Source organism: Pseudorasbora parva, chromosome 9, assembly GCF_024679245.1.
Source record: "Pseudorasbora parva isolate DD20220531a chromosome 9, ASM2467924v1, whole genome shotgun sequence".
Taxonomy (NCBI): domain Eukaryota; kingdom Metazoa; phylum Chordata; class Actinopteri; order Cypriniformes; family Gobionidae; genus Pseudorasbora; species Pseudorasbora parva.
Window position 1 is genome coordinate 11961895 of NC_090180.1, and position 21650 is coordinate 11983544.

Sequence of the window (21650 nt, forward strand, 5' to 3'; positions counted from 1 at the left end):
GATGGATGAGTGTTGACAGTTAGCATTTTAAAATGCCCATTTTTATTTCATTAGAAAGTTTTAAAGCAGTCAAAAATGGTTATTATTAATTGTCTGCATGACTAAAGATAGATACAACTCTACATATAGGCCAGTTTTAACCACACTGTATATAAGTTGGCAAATTCTAAAAGTTGAGGTAATCAGTTGCCTTAAATTTTGTAAGTTAAGAAATTTAAAGTTTAAGTAAGCAGAACTTGCAGATTTCAATTGCTCGGAACTTTAAATATTTGAGTAAACTAATTAATATGTTTAATTTAAAAAATATCATGTAATCTCAATTTTTTTGTGAACACGACTAGTTTCAACTAGCTAATTCAATAAATGCCATCTTGTTAATTGGCAGACGTGGACAAAGTACACAACTTCATTACTTGAGTAAAAGTAAAAGTACTACTAGTCAAATACTCCGTTAGAAGTGAAAGTTGTAAAAACTGATTTTTACTTAAGTAAAAGTACTGAAGTATTTGTTTTCAAAAGTACTTAAGTATCAAAGTAAATTTCCTTTTTTATGTCAGTGCATTATTTCATTATTGTTGTATAAATGCACATTATGTCATCATGGTTTAAGCCAGTCAGTGATTCTCCATCTGACATACTAGCAAACGACTAACTTACACTCAATTAAATACTTGTATTAAAATTACAAAGCTCTTTACAAAGCTGCTGTCACTTTAAGGCAGAATGCACAGATCCAATACACTGATACACATCTGATATTCTCCAACTGTTTACCTTCACTGAAGACATAATCAACTTTGTTTATGTGAATACTCGACAAAATGAACATTTTGACATCGGTCTTCTTCCATTTTGCTATAAACTATAAATCAGTGTTTAATAAATGCTGTGAAATCATTGAACTTCACGAGACTCTACAAGAGTGATCCCTGAAAGGCTTTCTGCAAAAACCCAAACACCTTTTAAAGAAGAAAAAAAATCATCCACTGACTTTCAAAGCTGTTACAGAAACGACTTTCGACTTCGAGGACCTTGATAGAAATGTAGTGGAGTGAAAAGTATACGATATTTGTCTTTCAAATGTAGTGCAGTTAAAGTCATAAGTTTCCAGATAAAATAATACTCAAGTAAAGTACAGATACTCAAAAAGTGTACTTAAGTACAGTACTCAAGTGAATGTGCTTAGTTACTGTCCACCTCTGTTAATTGGTTACCCAATGCTTTGGTAGCATTAGCATAGCAATTGCTGATCGAGCAATATAATATTTAAACCAGGGTTGCCAACTTGTATGTTCAGGTTGGAGTAAGATTGGGGGGGGGGGGGGGGGGGGGGGGGGGGCTCAATTCATATGTAGTATAAACATAAGGAACATTTGTTTGTTTTAGCACTATCTGAAACGGTCAAATTTTATGTGCTCGCATTCATTAATATTCACTTGTGCTTATATATCATTATTCACTAAAAATATAAAAGTATATTAACGTTTTAAAATTTCACATTTAAAGAAATCTAGTGTTTGATCTAAATATTTATTCAAATGCAAGACTGTTTTTGAAGAACTAGATTAGATATATGTATAGGCTATTTATTCTAACATTATGTTCAATGATGTTCAACACACATACCTCTGTTAAAATCTCAAAAATTTAGCTGTAGGGTTTCATGACCCTTTAGAGAGCCATAAGGCACCTACTGGGTAATGGCATTACAAATTAACATTTTTATTTTTTAAGCAACAAAATGACTCTAATTTACCTCTTTGAATTAGAATTCTCTATTTTAACCTTAATTACTACACAAATTGAAATATAAATAATAAAAATATTAGAAGAAATATATTTTAAGTGGTCATTAATTGACTATTATTATTGCACAAGTAGTATTTAGTAGCCTACCAAAAGATCTCTTCAAAATATTCAATAAACATTATTGAGCTAAAATATAGAACACTTATTTGATTGAAAAATAGTTACGGTGTATGGCCACATTTGACCATCAATGAGTATTAGTTTGACCAATTAGTAAAGAATACCTGAGGGCTAAATGCAGGAATAACATTAATGTCAACAATGTTGCACATCTTTTCACTCTAACCGTTTATCCTGCCCCTCGGATTGAGCCCTCCCTGCGTCCCAATTCGCATACTATCCATACTAAAAAGTAATCGAAAATAGAATTAGTATGTCCCAAATCATAGTATGTTGAAAAGAGTATTCCAAAGATACCCGGATGGTTTACTATTTCCGGTCCGATTTCGAAGTACGGATCGATGTGCACTCTAACGGCTGATATTGCCCACAACCCATTGCAAGGTAGAGCTACAAACATGGCGGATATGCGAGTCCAGCGGTTAAGTAGAGAAGTTTAGATAAAGGGGTTTGAGTGACCAACTATCAGCATTTAACCTGACAAAAATATATTTATTCAGTGTTGTCCACATTATATTTCATCTTCAGTAGCATTATGAACTTTTTTAATGACACGTTTGGCCATTAACTTTTAAATGCATCATTATATTTAAACTGCAAACACATGAGGGGAGTCTCTGCATTAAAGACCCACAAATGGCAGATCAACGAGCGGCTACATTTCTCTCCTATACGGTAGGAGATTAATCTGAATGTGAAGGATTTTACCTGTGACGAATCTGATGATGATTGACAGGGCAGTTAAACGGTTATGGGATGCACGTAACTAAGCGTCAGAGTCCGTTAAAGATGGGGAAGTAGTATATGTCCTGAAGCTTGCATAATTTTCTGCAACACACTCAAAAGTATGCACTTTTTCTTCACAAAAAGAGTACATACTTTTAGGACATAGTATAAGTAGGCGAATTGGGACGCAGCACCTGTCAATGGTGAGTTTCCAGACCAAACATCTTGATGTTGGTCTGGCTTGTTGTCAGGCTACAGTGACACAGGTGTGGAGAATTGATGGTGACTTACCATGCTGCTTATAAGAAGTCAAATTGACAAGTCGGGAATATAATGTGTTGGGACAAAAGGCTAGGAGCGTGATCTCTGCGGTCCTGCTAGCTTGGACATCCTGTTGGCTCACTCATCCTCTCCAGTCCAAGGGTTGATATGTTTTATAACTTGCGTTATTTTAATCCTTACTTGTAGTTATGTTTATCTTCTTGATTAACGCTTATTATTTTGCAAATTGGATTACGTATGGCCCCTCCATTAATGTTTATTCTCCTCGAGTCAAGGGGTTTTAACAATAGCATAACAAAACATTAAACACTACTAAATCGCCCACTTAATGTTAATCTTGCACAATTAACATTAAATCACACTTAATTTTGGCATTTACTGTCCCTTTTGAGTATCATGGCAAAGCATGCTGGGAAATAGAAATCCCAGTCCAGTTTTGGTTAAACGTAAATTAGTCTAAATTAAGAAACAAGTTCATAAAGCTCAAAACTATTTAAACAGTTCGAAGGATTTAAAATGTGTCAGTTTTGAGATCTGAAAAGAAAAATAAAGTTCTAAATACTCTTAAAAGTTAATTTGTTTGAACTAATTTGTTTAATCTGTGTTAGATCTACTCAAGATTCTCTGCCCCAAATCCAGTATGTGTGGGGTTTTTACACCCAGCGTTGCTAAAGGCATACAATGTAGTTTATAAAGAATAAAATACTTCAATATAAAAAAATTAAACACTATTAAATAGAAACAATAACATTATATTGAATTATAATGATTCAAAAGAGAGTGAAGGACTTTTATATTTAGTTTGGTTTAATTAGTTATTAAATAATCCTGAGGAGAAGGGGGGTCTTTTATGTAAGATTTCAATGACAAAAGTTTTGGAAGAACTGATCTAAAAAATTACTATAACGAAAAAAGAAAGATATATAAAGAAAATGTTATCTTTATCTATATAGGTCACTAGGTGTCGCTGTCTCAAGATTTTTAAAAACATTTTAAACGTTTAAATATTCAATGAGTGAATATTCAATGGATGCTGAAAGGTATATGCTACAACAGAAACGATGTATGCTGTGCCGACATGATGGCCTATTTCAAACCCGAACGTCCGATTTAAAACTGGACAGATTCCCATATAGTTAGGCCTACTTACCTTTAGTCCATGGCCCTGATAAATATGCTACCTTTACTTTATGTAACACTGCAAGTGGTCAATTTAAATATATGGGCTACAATCTAAACAAAACAAGCAAATCAAACACAAAAGTGTAGGTTATAATTGCCGCAGTGATAAAGAAAACCTTGTTGAAACAACGTGAAAAAAAGAAAAATCAGTATTAATTAACAGACCAGAGAAAAAGAAAAACAAACAAATTCGCTATACAACTGCATCCAGACCAGTAGATGTCAACAGAACCCTGAAACAAGCTCTGGTATTATGGAGGAATAAGGCAGCCAGCTGCACAAACAAAACTTTAGTCTACCTTTCATAGGCACAATAACCATTACATTTTTTAACACGTAGATTGAATTTTATTTTATTTTTTATGTCATTTATAAAAAGTGAAACTGATCAATCATTTTCAAAGTCTAACATACATTCACAAGAGGGCAGCAGCGCACAGTTCCTCATAAGTCTTCAGAAATACATCGAAGCCCATACTTTCCTCCATTCTTAGGCACCAGGACATGCACATGAAATATCCTAAAGCCTATTGTCAGTTAATTGTGTTTGATTGATTTATCAACAATGGTTGCAGAATGGTAAATGTAATGTTCATGCATTATTTCCGTATTTATCTTTAGAGACTTTGCAACTGTAAGCTGGCCTTCCTATTTGACCATATTGTTAATGAAGAGCTAAGACTTAATTGCTTCGCAAGTCCTTATGCTAATGAGCCACAGCAAAATGAGACTCCAACTATGAAATATTTGTAGTCATATTGCATGAAGGATTCGATCATCTATAATAACTTAAGATAACACAGTTCAAGACGTGCATTTTTTTATTTTATAGGCGTCCCATCACTCAAAAAAAATGCAAGTGGCTCGGCTAGCGCGTGCAGCTGCCCCCAGCCTGCGCGAGCTCTACCCAATTGAAATCATTCTCACAGACTACAACGCACTTACAGCGCTGAGCGCTCGGACTGTCCGTGACACAATGCGCTACTATTTCTGGTGGATTTATTAGGAGGAGTGATAATGGATTAAGAAGAAATCATGCAAATGCTATCGTAGGACCAGGAGACGAAGCCGAAAAACATTCATTTACCAGGATCTGTTTGACCCTTATCGGCAATGCTTTACTTTCAGATGGTGATCATGGCAGGTACTGTCATGCTGGCATACTACTTTGAGTACACTGATACTTTCAACGTGCATATCCAGGGATTTTTCTGTCATGATAACGCGTATACGAAGCCCTATCTCGGAGCAGAGGAGTCCGGCGCGATCCCACCAGCTGTCCTGTACGCGGTGGTCGCAGGGGTCCCTGCACTTGTGGTGAGTGTGTGTTGAAAGGAGTTTAAACCAGCAGTTCATGATCAGTTTTTGATTGGTAGAGATAGTTCAAATGTCCTGTTGGATAGAGTCTCATAGTCAGTCTGCCTACAAAGTAAGTATAACATATTATATTAACATACACATTAATCAGTGTAACACATTATGCATATTATGTTGAAAATGAATGATCCATTGTGGTTTCTGAATACAGTCTAACAGTGTATGTTTGCACCTTTCATGGTGGGTCAGTGTATAAAATTTGGGGTCAGCAAAAGAAAATTAATTAATAATTTTATTAATCAAGGATTCATTAGATTATTACAAGTTATAATGTCAAGACATGTAGTCTATATAAATGCTTTTATTAATTGAATAACCTACTAAAAAATCAAAATGTGTCAGTTTCCAAAAAAATATTAAGCAGTTTAACTGATCTCAACATTGCTAATAATACATCTCTCTTGATCATCAAATCATCATATTAGAATGATTTCTGAAGTATTATTTGACACTGGAGTAATGGCTGCAAAAAGTCTACATTGAGTCTACATACAATCATCTCAAGAATAAATAACATTTTTAAATATATTAAAAAAGGAAACTGTTATTTTAAATTGCAATAGTATTCACAATATTACCATAAAAAAACAAGATATACAAAAAACATTTGTTGATATTTATTAAATGGCAAATTAAATTCACTGTATAGTTTAGAGAAGTTGGTATTTGAAGAATGAGATTTTTTATAATGAAATCTGATGTTGAATTGAGCTTTAATTTGAGTTTTAAATCTTTAACTTGCATTGTTGAGATCTCTTCATAAACTCCAGAGCTAACACTAGATTACTAAAAGGGGTGCTTGATTATGATTTCACTTTTCTAAATTTAGTTAATGTTGCTGTTTGAGCATAAACAACATCTGCAAAGTTACGACGCTCAAAGTTCAATGCAAAGGGAGATTTTCTTTTACATAAATCAATTTTTTTAAGGGCTACAACAAATGGCTGGTAGGGACATTTTTTTTTTTACTTTGGAAGATTAACAGATAAACACAACAGAACAGAAATACAATCCAATTACAATAACAGTATAGACATTTGGAATGCTAGGGGGGATATAAGAAAATTATAGGAATACATTAAAAAGTGTACATGCTTGCAAAATTCGAATAGCTTTTTTTTTTCTTTTAGCTTTTTTTTTTCTTCGAGGGTAATATAGATTCAATATAATATTTCAATTAATTTTTAAATGCTATAAAACATGTTTTTTTTAACCGGAAAATTTACATTTGTGGATATGAAATTTGGACATTCAAATAATAAAAGGCTGGTAGAGACATCAGCGAGCTTCTTCCAGGTTTAGTGACATCACAAACCCTAAAGTTCTGTAGCCCCGCCCACTGATTCGACAAGTAGTAGTAGGTAAATAAATAAAAGACGCGACGCTAACACTGGAACGAGTGATAAACATGCCTTTGAAGAGTGCAAAATGCTGTACAGTGCCAGATTGTGAAAAAACAGTAGCTGCATTGAATTTGCAGAGAGCCTGAAATTAAAAAACAATGCTGTGCCTTCTAGATTGGATCTGACAGGTACAGTGCAACACACTTAAGTGAGTTACGCCTGTTTCACACATACTCCGTCTGCAGTCCACATGCAGTGCGTGTTGAGCTGTGTATGCGATGCGATGTGTGCTTTCACATATGCCGCGTTTGCAGTGCACAACTGATCTGCGGTTGTATACCACAAACACAACATTTATTCATTTTTTATTTCAAATCCATAATTTTTTTGGTACTGAACATGGCTTGTCAGCATTACGCCTGTTTCACACATACTCCATCAGTAGTCTGTACCACAAACACAACATTTATGAATAATTTTTTATTTAAAATCCATTATTTTTATCCATATATATATAAAAAAAAAATCATTATTACTTTAAACACATTACATTTAAACATTTTATTAAATTCATTACTTTATACTTTATATTTGTATACTTTGCAAGTGGCAAAACATTTAAACATAGACCTTTGTTATAGCCTATGTTAAAATCAAAAACATTTTACATTAAAACTTACAGTAAACAAAACAAATATATTCTTTTCTTTCATTTTTAAACCTTTTTAAAATGGTTCTGCAGTGGTCAAAAAGGATAATAAACAGTGAATTTTGAAGTGATATATTCTTGAAAACTCAGAGATGTGGATTTGGACAGCTATTACATCACCACACGACCTTGTTTGTGCGTTTTTTGTGCTACCTACTGCTTTTGTTTGCCAAAACAAAAACTTAAATGATGGCAATACCTTATGACCCCCACGAGAAACAATTACCGTCCAAATAGGGCTTCAGCCAACTCCTTCAGTACTAAGCTGGAAAATCTAACTTTTCCCGAATTCACCCTGTTGGGGAGGAGGGCCACCAACAAACCGCAGCTTATTGTTCGGGCTTTAACTTCTGGATATTCGGCAGCGGTGCCACAACGGAATGAATGGTTTCGCTCACATCTTTCTCCGCCGCCATTACTGAACTACAACTCAAACTAGCGCACAACATCAACATATTCATTCTCAGCCACTCCCTCGATTTGCTGATTGGACTGGTAAAAAATTGTTCGGAGAAAACCTAAGAATACACAGCAGTCCCAGATGAAGGACTGAAGGAAAATGAAAATTGAGCGGATGTACGTTGAAGGGCGGAGCCAGGCTAAGAGAATGCCTTTTATTTCTAAATCATGAATTTTTTTTGATGTAAAATATATAAACATTATAACAACATTATAAACATTATAAAATAAAGCAGATCATGCCACAGTCTTCATTTAAAGGGGTTGTAAAACACATTCTTTCGAAGGCTTGATTGTGTTTGCGGGGTGCACTATAGCATGTGTTCATGCTTCGTTTAAAAAATAAAAATAAAATTCATACATTATTATATTGTACACTGCTCTGTTTGTCCTTGTAAATACGTTCTTATAGTTTCCTGGTTTTATGAAACCAGTCCCTAAAAATACGCAATTGGCTCAGATTGTTTAGCTGGCCCAGCTGTGTTGTGATTCGCTAACCGCCTAGCACACTTCAGCCTACTCTTCTCCACAGCAATACCCCCCCCCCCCCCCCCCCATTATTTAATATTCTCAGAGGAGGGGTTTATGTAAATATTGGAGCTGCTGATGTCAGCAAGTCTGGAGGAAAAGGTTGTAGTTCCCAACAGGCCGTTTGCTGTAGTCCTTAGAAATTGATTTCTTTAAAATCAAAAATCTCCCTTTCCTTTAAACTTTGAGTGTTGTAACTTTGCAGATGTTGTTTATGCTCAAACAGCAAAATTACACACTAGCTAAAGTTAGACACGTGAAATCCTGTTTGACCACCCCTTTAATCTTATTGTCTTGTAGAAACTATTGAAATATGAAAGAGATCAGTAAGTTGAGAAGCTGCATTGCCATTGCTTAATGTTTGCTATGTTGTAATGGCCAAGGGGGGGTGAAACACTCAGTTTCAGTCAATCTCATGTCAATCTTGAGTACCTATAGAGTAGTATTGCATCCTTCATATCTCCGAAAAGTCTTTAGTTTTATTATATTTATAAAAGAAATATAGGCTGTACCGAGTCTTTCCGGAAAAAACCGAGCGGCTGGAGGCGTATCGTGTGGGCGGAGCTAAAGAATGACAAGCGCGCAAAGCGGTGACGTCCTCAAGCGTGGAGAAACCCATCGCTATCTCAGCTAATACAGATATGATCCAGAATCAAATCTGAGGCAGAAATAAATTGAACAGGAGAAACGGCAACATCAGGACGTCCGTCTCTGTGGTATGTACTGTATTTAGTGGCCTGTCAACATTTGTGTGTCTTTACTCGCAGTTTATGAGGACATGATTTGGTTTATGGACTATTGTATGCGACTAGACCTTAGAAGTAGCAAGCAAAACGGTTTTGCACATCAGACTAGTGTAACGTTATACAGAACAACAATGGAGTAACCGTTAGCGCATTTGAATGACGAAGCACGCGATCGTGTCGTTTACTGATGTTTACTCATGCGACGGTAGCCAATAGCAGAGACATTTGAAGCAGTTTTACTCACTGACTGCTTCCTAAGCAGGACCGAACCTTTATCGCTGGGACCGCTCCGTCAAAAACACACTTCTTTGGTATGATTTGGTAAAGTCCTGTGACTGCAGTGGCGTGTAAATCCACTTTGAGACACGACTGAAACGATGTTGTGAAGCTTCCCGTCATTTCTGCGTTCAAATCGGTTCAAATGCAGCGCTGCCTTCCCGGAATGCTGTGCTGAAGTGTTGAAGTCGCTCGACGTCACCCATAGGAATAAAGTGGAGCGCGGCGCGCCACATAAGTGTTCACGGACGACTGGATCTGCACCTGAGAGACTGTTTACGGCGTGCATTTCCTCTCTCGCTCTAGTCACGCGCGCGCGCACCCTACTGGGAGAAGAGCCCATACGGCCCATACAAGGACCTTCCGATCTATTAACGTCAAGTAGACCCATACTCGAAAAAAACTCGCCGAAACTTATGAGAAACCGAAAGAGTATTTTTAACACAGAAATACTCCATCAAACGTCCAACATTAGTTTTTGAAACTTTGTCTATGTTTAGGATGGGAATCCAAGTCTTTAACAGTGTAAAAAGCTCAGTATGCATGAAACAGCATTTCACCCCCCCTTTAAAATCTGTCATTGAGAGTCATTTTTTGGCTCTATAGACTCTAGCTCTGTGGGCCTACAGTATATTAAAAGAGAATTTATGATGAGCAAGATATTGGCAGCTCCGAGGATCAATTAAAGAGCACCAGGATCACTACAGAGCCTCCCTGCTCTCATCTCTCATAAGAATTCCAATGGATTTGCTCAATCGATCTGAAAACATTCTGCATGGCCTTATATTAAGGCCATAATTCACCCCCAAATAACTATTATTATGACCCATTTGCTAAAAGCATAATTTTTGAGCCAAGTGTGGAGTGAAAACTTCGATCTGGTCTCAAGCGTGCTCTGCGGTGGACAGTAAAGGTCAGCTATCAGCCCGACGGGTTTTAAAAGTTCAAGGCTTATACAGTGTTAGTCCCAAATATTGCTGACATGATGAACGTGGCAATTTCTGACAAGAAAACTGATAAGATAACATTATCTGAAACTTTTATGCAGCAGTACTTATCCTCATGTTTTTTCAAACTGTGTCATTTTGTTCTGTGGAATACTTTAAATCATTTAGCCATGAAATTATAATTAATGCTGACTGGAGCTTTTAAGTATCAAATTCAAAATTAACATAAAAGTAGTAAATGCTGTATTACAACTCTTTCTGAATTCATATAGCTTTGTGTAAAGGGGAAAAAAAGTTGTTACAATCTTCCTGTCCAGTGAGCTGTTATTATTCTGAGATTAACGATTTAAATGATGACGTACTGTCATAATAATAAGATAAGATGTAAATATGACAAACATTTTTATGCTTATACTTTTTATCTCATAATATTGAGTTTTGTCATCATTTTGACCTGTGTCAATTATTACTTTGTCAAAATTTCTTACTTCTTAATTTTGACTTTTTATGTCATATTTATGTTTATCTTTATCTTATGTGGTGGAAATTGGATTTCATAGATTTAGGTTTGTTTATCACATAAATAGCTTCTTTATGATACATTTATGGTGCGTTTGTGTCCTTTCGAAGCTTGAAAGCTCATATTTAATAACTGGATGGACAAAATTACCAGCATTCTTCTAAATTTCTCTTTTTGTGTTTGATAAAAGGAAACCATCATATGAATTTGGAACGACATAAGGATGATTAATTGATGACATCACTTTTGGCCAAACTAAGCTAGCCTCTGTATTTAGAGAAGCACTTAACAACAGTTGCTTGCTATGGCACAACGCACAGCAAAAAATATGGTGGCTTTATAGCAGGTCAGCATGAATAAGCGCTCTGAAACCAAACAAACAAACATCTCTTGAGCAGTTGATGTAGCAGTTTATATATGCTAACCTTTGTAACTTTCAAGTTTTAAATGGCAAAAACCTGCCTGACAGAGGGTTTTAACTAATAGGCATCTACTCATAGCCTAGAAATCTAGACGCACCCTAGCGGCAGCAAATCTAATCTGCTGCGAGTATCGTCTAGCAACTCTCAATACAGTTCTGAGCTGTAAAAACCAAACTCTGGTCAGGCCAATCTAGAGTCGGTGGGCGGGGCTTAACAAAATGGCGGCAGAGTAGCGCTTGCGTGCTGCTAGTAAACAAAGAGGCTGTAGAACAGCGGTCTTTCAAATCAGCTTTCAAACCGCAACTCTGGAATACTTGGAGTTAAAGTTTTCTCTGAGAAAAGAACAAAGAACAGCCCTGAAGTCATTCTTAAAAAGGGAAGACGTGTTCCAAGTTTTGCCGACCAGATACAGAGAATGTTTAATCTATCAACAAGCTCCACTTCACGTTGCTCTGGTTGGTTGTAGCGCTATCCAATCACGTGCAGAGGGAGTTTGAAAGAGAACCGTTTATCCCGGCCCTCGGATTGAGCCCTGTCAATGGTGAGTTTCCAGACCAAACATCTTGATGTGGGTCTGGCTTGTCAGGCTAATCTACTCACACTACTCTTTCTAATTTTAAAAATGACCACCAAACTTATTTTAAACACTTTCCAAAGCTTATTTGGTTTGAACCAGATTATGATTCCATCACTTCCCACTGCCTCCTCAAATAATTTGGAAACAAGAAACTATGATAAATGCATTATAATTGTGACCTAAAGTATGCAAAGATGCAAATAATATATTAGGATGGATTACAAATGAGAACTCTCAAATATGAAGATCATCTTAAAGCTACACTGTGTGATATTTTCCCCCATCTAGTGGTGAAAAGGTATATGACCATCCAGTGAATAATAGTTTCTGCTCCTCTCAATTTCGATTTCGTTTCAACTCCTACGGTGGCCGATTTAGTCATGGCTTCCAGTTCGACCTCTTCGGTGAGTGTTGCAAGTGATGAGGTTACTTTTGAAAACTATTATAATTTGCAGTTATTTAATTTGCCAAATGATCTATGATCAAATTAATATATGTAAAATGAATAATAGTTTTACGTTTTTGTTATTTTTTACCATTTTATTGCTAACATCAGCTATCAGGTTCCAGACGAATGCAAGCTAATCTTAGTAAAGGAACTTTTTTGATCAGTGCCATCGTTATTATTTATATTATATGACATCACTAGCGTAAGGCAAACAAATTATAATGCAATTTAAATATTAATCTCATGTTATCCGTCATAGAACACAGATTTATGTTATAAGGTAAACATTACTTTTTCATCATTGACGCGAGGAAAACTATCCTAGACGTCGTTCTAGTGTTATGCACAGAACACCATGATATAATTAGCCAAGCAACAATAAAACTTCCAATATACACAAATAGGCTGAATTAATATTACCTGTCGAGAAGAAAGCAGGCAACATTGGCGTTCTTTTTAAAATCGTTGCTCCTCATGAGCTCTTTATCTTGGAAAGGCCACTCCAATATTTATTTTGTCTTGTTGATTTGCCTGTCGCGTTGCCGTCTTAATTCTCTTTTCCGCTTCCTTGGCGACTCTGATACATATCCCGCAATGTTACTAGGTCCCCGACCCGGGTCGAATTCGGTAATCAATTCCGGGACGTGGTTGCTTTCACACAGAAGGCGACCCGGCAATGTTCCGGGAATATTGCGGGTCCGACGTGCAGTGTGAAAGGGGCTTAAGAGTGATCCTCCTTCATCATATAGCAGCCTCAAGCAATCCTCCTCTTCACATGCGACACGGTGCCATCGAGTGTAAAAACGCGAAAAGCAAAGCTTGAATTTACGGGTATGTCCCTCTTTGGCAAATGTACTTTCAAGATGGAGGAGCAACATGGCGACCGCCATCCGAACCCCTAACACTTATGCATTTTCAATGGTATATTATAAAATTACGAGAATGCATTATTACTTGAAAGAAGTAAATATACATTAATGAGCACATATATTTTTGAAAGAACTAAGTGATTTTAGCTAAGAATAAACAAAAAAAGTTACACAGTGTAGCTTTAATATATAGGTAGTATTTTCATGTATGATGCAGATACATTTATACTGTGAAAAATTTTGAATTTAAAAAATCTTTCTTTTAGGGTTATTTGTTTTTGGATTTTTATCATTTTTAGAATATACATGGTGGCAAAAATTATTAGAACACCTAACAGATCTGAAAATATGTATCTGTCTATAATTGTTTTGCCTCCAAAACATTATTTATTTTCTTAATGTTCATGAAACCATGCACCTGTAAGGCCGCCCAAATCGTCCCAATGAAGGCTAACGATCGGCGGGTGAAGTTCGTTGCGCGTTCGTCTTTTCAGCGGGGAAAAGGGGATTTTATTCCAATTCCTCGTTATCTGACTCCATTTAATGATAATTTAGAATTTAGGTTAGAATGCCAATTGGTTATTTGGTCATTCATTTTTAATAGTTTAAGTACACATTTAATTATTCCGTTTAACCCTTTGTTGAAATTATACCCAACCTGAATAATTCCAGAGCAAGTCAGAATCAATCAAAGCGTAACAATTTATTTAACAGTCAGGTAAATGTATAAAGCCAATTACATAGTCAATTCAAAGGTAATCCATATATAACATCAAATACTCTGAAGTAAAGAATGAAATGTATACCTGACTTCTGAAAACTACATAATGCTGGCTATCTTGAGATATCCAGCATTACGGGCTGACCGGTTTAAAGTGTCAAGCCCTGAGCTCTTTGCAACATTTCCTTAAATACCCAAAACCAGATACCCAGAACCATTTGAAACTCTTTCAAATGGAAACACCAGTTAACAATAGGAATTTGCATTGATCAGGTCCTATAGACCTGATTAGAAGAGAGGCCAAATGGCTGAAAGCCACACCCACCATACACCAAAGAAAGATATCTTTAAACCCTTAAAACATTGATTATCTTTTGGTTAACTTCTGTGGAGTTGAGATATTTGTACCAGTCGCACTGAGACATTTCAAACGATATCAAACACATATGATACTCGATCGTGTGGATTGACATTGTAATATAGAGATTCTGGGGTGTATTTTCAGTGATCTCAGCATGAGAGAGGGAATGAATTGGGGGAGAGGGAGTCAATAGGGAAAGATGTAGATTAGCTGATAGTGAGGTGAGACTTGCGTCTCCAGTGGTGTGTGAGGGACAGTTCAGATGTTAATTTCATTATTTTCTCAGAGAGTCTTTGTTCTTCATTCAGACATTTCGGCATATACTGTTTTTTTCAGTCTTACAGTTCCACCTCTTGATCCCAATGGGTCAAACTCTGGTGGTCCTATGGGATCACTGTTAGACGTTGGTTAGACGTTGGTTCAATCCTTGAGATGAAGAAATTGTCTTAGCAGCTGCAGAGCCCTTCGGAAGGCTCTTTGTTCACCTGCAGGACACCGTCTCGCCAGGTTTGTGTAGCTTGAGTTTCAGCTGGTGGGTGAATGTGTTCAGGTGTTCTACCTGTAGTCCAGCACAGCATATTCATAGAGTCAGTCTCGGACCTTGGTGAATGTTCAGTTAACGTGTCACTTCTTCATGGGGAAGCTTCTGCTTCTGCACCTTCCCGATAATCTGACTCTCCTTGTGTAATCCTCACACCTCCAATGGTGTGGTTCACTGGGTAGATTTCAATAGGTGGAAGGCTTCTCCGTAGTTGACACCTGAAAAGAGTCTTAATGTCCACTTAACGACTGAACACTGATGAACTTAAAACCGTAGAGAAATGCATAAGAACATATAATGCAAGAAAACATAAAAGAAAAAACAATGTGGGTTCATGTCAGCAGTGCGATTGGTACACCTTCTCTCAAGTGTTTTTCAAGGTCATAATTGGTGGGGTGGTATTTAATCACCTAATTCTTCACTATCACTGGGATAAAGTGATAGCGGAATTTAAATATTCTTGGTCTGGATTACCTAAGGAAATGTAGCAAAAAGTCAGTGCAGTTTATATATTTAAATAGATGATATGCATATAATAATAACATCATCAATAATATTCAATATTCAATCACAATTATGAAGATATACATATATATATAATAACCACTGTGTGTGTTCAGGAATCTTCCAATGCAATTAAGGCAGATCTAAATATGTTTAGTCATACAATAATGGAGATTGTGTATTCCTTGTCACAGTGTGTGTGTGTGTGTGTGTGTGTGTGTGTGTGTGTGTGTGTGTGTGTGTGTGTGTGTGTGTGTGTGTGTGTGTGTGTGTATGTGTGTGTGTGTGTGTGTGTGTGCGTGTGTGTGTGTGTGTGTGTGTGTGTGTGTGTGTGTGTGTGTGTGTGTGTGTGTGTGTGTGTGTGTGTGTGTGTGTGTGTGTGAGTGTGAGTGAGTGAGCAGTCCTATGAGTTGGTAGGATGTAGTGAATAGCGTTTGCTATGTGTGTCTTTAATAGACTGTCATCATGGGATCAACTCTACTGTCCTGTGTGTGTGAAGCTATTTGGATTTGTTGGTGTGAAAAGACTGACAATAGATCTTTAGTGAAGTAACACTTTTGGACTCTATGCCATCTTTGTCATCTATGATGTGTAGTGTTTAGCCTGGATAGATTTGATCTGTTTCAGGTGATATGAGGGTGTAGTGAAGGAGGTGTGTGTTCTGTGTTCTGTGTTTGTTTTTGGGAGATGGGTGGAGTCTTATCAATAACAATCTGTGTTGCAAAATTTAGTTCCAGTGCTACACTGGGAGGTCATGTATACAGTTTGTGAGGTGTGAATGGCCCCATCAAGTGTATTCGCACCCATCTCCATCATTTCAAGTTGCTCTGACAATTCCATTGTTTTGGCTCTGATGGGGGTGTTAGCCCCATCTTGGTGTCCATCCTACAAGGAATTGCAGTTGTAAACCTGAGACAAAAATAATGCAGAGAATCACAGTTAATTCTGACATTATCAACAGCTTCACAGTCAGGTTTGGACTTATTTGAATGGCACTATTATGCCTGATGCAATTTTCATCCTAGCTGTCACATGAAACAGAGTTTCATCGGCCAGGTCTGAATTGTTGCTGTTGTTTTAGTAAAGTGTGTGACACCTTAAAACTGTTCTTACAGTCGAGCCTTCACAGTCTGCTGTGAGCATTAGAGACCCCAGTTCTGCTGGAGAATTTTTCTGAATTAATCAGAGCTTTTATCGCTCATATTGTCATGAATTCTGATGGGTTGGTTCCCATGGCTTTATTTCCAGTTGCTCTCCTTACAGTCAGATCTGTGGGCAGAAATTGATTCACCTGTTTTGGTGTTGTCTGCTTTGAATTTTTGTTTTACGGTGTCGCACACACATTTGATTATTTGAGGTCTCTGTGACCTGTAAAAAAATTGAGGTACTTCTGTGGTGAAGGGTGAATTGGTTTGCTATTATCAGTGCCACACATATAGCTGTGTTCTTGTAAAGGCAAAAGATAACAGCACAACCCCTCCCTTTTGGCACTGGGAATTAACCCAATGCAACACAAGATTAAAATCCAATTCATTTCTTTTTGCATTACCTCAATATTTCATCTGACTCAATAATGTAAACGTTTTAATTATTTCTAATACTTTACAAATATGAATAAACGTCTGATTATTCTGCTTAACTCTTTACTTTATTGAAATCATTCATTAGGTTCTTAGAGTCACAGGGTCTTCGCACTTTCCAGTATGCGGGCCCATAATCACAAACTTATCAGTCTTGGTCAAGTAGACAGAGGTTAAATCTTTTATATTGCGTTATAGTCAGTAAACCAAGATTCCGATAACATGAGTATTCACAAACTCGTCAGTCTTGGTCGTCAGTAGAGGCCATACGACTGATATCTTGGACGCCCGTGCTACACGTTGATCATTCCAAGATATTTTTGTTCAGTCCCCTTGGGTTTGAATTCTCGTAATTAATGCAAACTGCTTTCAATCAGAGGCCCATGACCATCACCACAGATTCAAGTGACCAACTTACTATCTCTAATGGTGACTTTCTATAATCATGCCGTGGTTTTCCACGTCTACGTAATTTAGAGCAATATTACAACAATCAGGAATTAGGGTTGCCCTATTTAGATTGGTCTAACAATTTGTTATTGTTCTAAACGGAAGACGTCTTTAGTCTTTCAACCCGCAGTCCAAGTCTACGTATCTGAACGCCAATGTGTTAGTCGGAGCTCTAAAACATCAGCCTGGTGTGCTTTTATGCTCCACCGAAAAACTGTGTTCTAGTCCGTGTTACTAACCTGAGCGTAGTCTTGTGGTGTCATGGATGTACATGATCCACTGAGTTATTAACACAACATACGTTATAGCATTTTCATGGTTAATGCAATTGAATAACACTGTAGCCACATGGCAATCCTATGCTCCACCTGGGAGACAAACAAATTCAACAAAGAACCACATTTATTCAGTTTTTCTCAAGATACATGGTCTAGAATGCATATAGCATCTACAACCTTTATCCTAAGTGTTTCATACACTTACAGTAAAGCAATCTTGTGTTTTAAAGAATAAACTTAAATAGCCTAGGTGTTTTTATTAACACAAACAACTATCGTGTGTTCAATGCGCACGTGTTTAGAACAATTACAAATTTGAAAATGCATACGAACTAATACCAAGCGTTAGGCGGAACTCTAAAATCTCAGTCGGCGTGCCTCAAAGCTCCACCCAAAAACTGAACTCCAGTCCGTTACTAACCTGACAGATTTGCGGTAACAATACATCCTAATGCACTAAAATCAATAATTTCAGAGTAAATCAAAATTAAATCGAACGCAACAACATATTTATCAAAGTGTCTTAAAGATAATGATTTTGATTCGGCCCTGCAGTCACAACTGGCTGGCATGTACATTGATTGCACGACAACAGTCAGGCTTAAGTTCAATGAGCGACTCTGTTGCTGTTAACATCCAATGAACTAGCAGCACATGCTGAGTGCAGTCAAATTCCTGCTCGAATTCTGTTTTGAGTGAGGTTTCGGATTTTATTTTCATACCAATACATTTGAATATGAAAGACTGGTTCAAGACTGATGCAAGCACATTCGTTGTATCCCTTTTTAGATTACAAATGCCTTTTTGCTTGATTTAGTCTATTTACAGACTAATCTGCTTGGCAGCACAGTGGCAATTTTAACTGAATTTACAAAATGTGATAGATTTAGGTGTTACTTATTTGGCTAAACGCTCCCATTGAACATAGAGAGAAAGTCTTTGTTCTCCGAGTGGGCGTGGTACGCCCCGTGGGCTCGCTGAGCCACTCAGAAACATCATGAGGTTTCTTAACAAAAATACAGTAACAACATCACTATCATTCTGTGTATCAATCTTAGATTTGAATCGTACCACCTCTTAATCATTTGTAACCACGAGTAATATAGCTGTGTAGCAATAATAGCTGTAGCCAATTTTGATCAAACAAAAAGTTCTCTTCATTTTTACATGTTGCATATGCATCAGCCTGTTTTTCCCAACTTTGTTTTTCATAAACAAATGCATCAACGTGCGTATTTATCAAATCACAAATGCCTTCCAATTGTTTACAAACTTAGATTTTTAATTCTATTGTTTGCTCGTTCTCATCGTGTGTTGCTAGTTTGTTGCAGCTAATAAAACAACGGAGAAAGCATTTAGCTGATTTTAAAAACGCTCTAATTTACAAATGTTTATCGAGTCTCAGGAAATAGTTTGGAAGATGTTTTTCCAATTTAGGTTTAGTTGTTGTAGGTCTACGCCGACAAAGAAATATTTTAAAATCCATAACACGAGTTTCAATTCCTCTACTGCGCTGTCGCTATCATGTCCCTGATATGTGATTGTATCTAAATTCTTAAACCCCACCGGATTGCGGTTCCGGTCTAACATTGGGTATTCCGACCCATTCTATACATGTGTCTATATGGGATGCGTCTGTTTTTCCCTAAGCATTTCTAAAAAGGCAAAAAGAATTTTACTTACCAGAACAGCTGAAGAAAGAGAAGTGCAAACCTCTTGTTGATTTTAAAATCGAATACTTCGCTGAAAAGACGTTGCTCGTAAGAGAGTTGCAACATCACGGAGGCTGGTCACCATTTTGTAAGGCCGCCCAAATCGTCCCAATGAAGGCTAACGATCGGCGGGTGAAGTTCGTTGCGCGTTCGTCTTTTCAGCGGGGAAAAGGGGATTTTATTCCAATTCCTCGTTATCTGACTCCATTTAATGATAATTTAGAATTTAGGTTAGAATGCCAATTGGTTATTTGGTCATTCATTTTTAATAGTTTAAGTACACATTTAATTATTCCGTTTAACCCTTTGTTGAAATTATACCCAACCTGAATAATTCCAGAGCAAGTCAGAATCAATCAAAGCGTAACAATTTATTTAACAGTCAGGTAAATGTATAAAGCCAATTACATAGTCAATTCAAAGGTAATCCATATATAACATCAAATACTCTGAAGTAAAGAATGAAATGTATACCTGACTTCTGAAAACTACATAATGCTGGCTATCTTGAGATATCCAGCATTACGGGCTGACCGGTTTAAAGTGTCAAGCCCTGAGCTCTTTGCAACATTTCCTTAAATACCCAAAACCAGATACCCAGAACCATTTGAAACTCTTTCAAATGGAAACACCAGTTAACAATAGGAATTTGCATTGATCAGGTCCTATAGACCTGATTAGAAGAGAGGCCAAATGGCTGAAAGCCACACCCACCATACACCAAAGAAAGATATCTTTAAACCCTTAAAACATTGATTATCTTTTGGTTAACTTCTGTGGAGTTGAGATATTTGTACCAGTCGCACTGAGACATTTCAAACGATATCAAACACATATGATACTCGATCGTGTGGATTGACATTGTAATATAGAGATTCTGGGGTGTATTTTCAGTGATCTCAGCATGAGAGAGGGAATGAATTGGGGGAGAGGGAGTCAATAGGGAAAGATGTAGATTAGCTGATAGTGAGGTGAGACTTGCGTCTCCAGTGGTGTGTGAGGGACAGTTCAGATGTTAATTTCATTATTTTCTCAGAGAGTCTTTGTTCTTCATTCAGACATTTCGGCATATACTGTTTTTTTCAGTCTTACAGTTCCTTCCATCGCAGGTAGTTCCAGCAATAGTTAGAAGAATGTTTTGGGTCATTGTCCTCTAAATCCGGGCCCAATAAGGCAACTCCCAGATGCCAAGTGTTCTAAAGATTTTGGCCACCACTGTAATCATTTGCGATGGTCAAATATATTTATAAAATTGTAAACAATTCTCAGAACTTTTTGTGAGAACTCCCTAACACCCCGTTATAGCTCTTTGGGGGTTCCTGGACCCCTAAAGTATGATCACATTTCCACTACATTTTCCTGTTGTTTTAAAAGAAATCCATTCGTAATGGTAAATGGACTGCATTTTTATAGCGCTTTCAACAGACCCCATGGCCATCCAAGCGCTTTACATGTTGCCTCACATTCACCCATCCATACACTCATTCATACACCGACGGCGGTGTCTGCCATGCAAGGCACCATCCAGCTCGTCGGGAGCAGTTTGGGGTTAGGTGTCTTGCTCATGGAGACCTCGACACTTGGTCAGGTGGAACCGGGGATCGAACCACCAACCTTCCGGTTTGTAGACAACCTACACGAACCACTGAACCACTGCCGCCCATAATGGGTTCAAGATGCTCATGTGAATTTATTACGTTGACCAACAGAACAACTTTGTTTAAAAGTGACTTCTGTGCGATCTTCACACATCACTACACTATTGACAATAGACCTTTTTTTTTATTTCGCTAATGTAATGTGACTGCACCTTTAGACAACCCTTTCAAGTGGGCTCGGATGTGGTATGCTAGTGCACACACAAGTTTGCAAAAGCGCCCTGATTGCTGGATTACTTAAACAATAAATCACAATGTCTTTGAACACCCGATAAAAGAGGAGATTGTCTCGACTCTAGGCCATGTGTTGTTGGAGGCTGAAGGCAGATCCATAGAATTCTTACTTTTGCTGCATCTCGCATTCTTTAAATTAAATATGAATGTGAAAATAAATAAAACATTAATTAAAGAATTCTTTGATGGCCCATATGACAGTTCGAGGAACCCGTCAGGCTTGGCTGTGTGACATTAATGGGCCAGGATGGCATGATGTATATTAGAAGTG

General features: G+C 37.1%; 1 protein-coding gene across 1 annotated transcript in view; it reads left to right on the plus strand.

Moving 5' to 3' along the window:
- Positions 1-5220: 5220 nt before the first annotated feature.
- Positions 5221-21650, plus strand: part of plppr5a (phospholipid phosphatase related 5a) — a 44991-nt gene continuing 28561 nt past the window's right edge. The window contains exon 1 of the mRNA XM_067453947.1: positions 5221-5436. Coding sequence (XP_067310048.1) covers positions 5233-5436 — 204 coding nt within the window. The 5' untranslated portion in view covers positions 5221-5232. The remainder of the gene's footprint in view (positions 5437-21650) is intronic.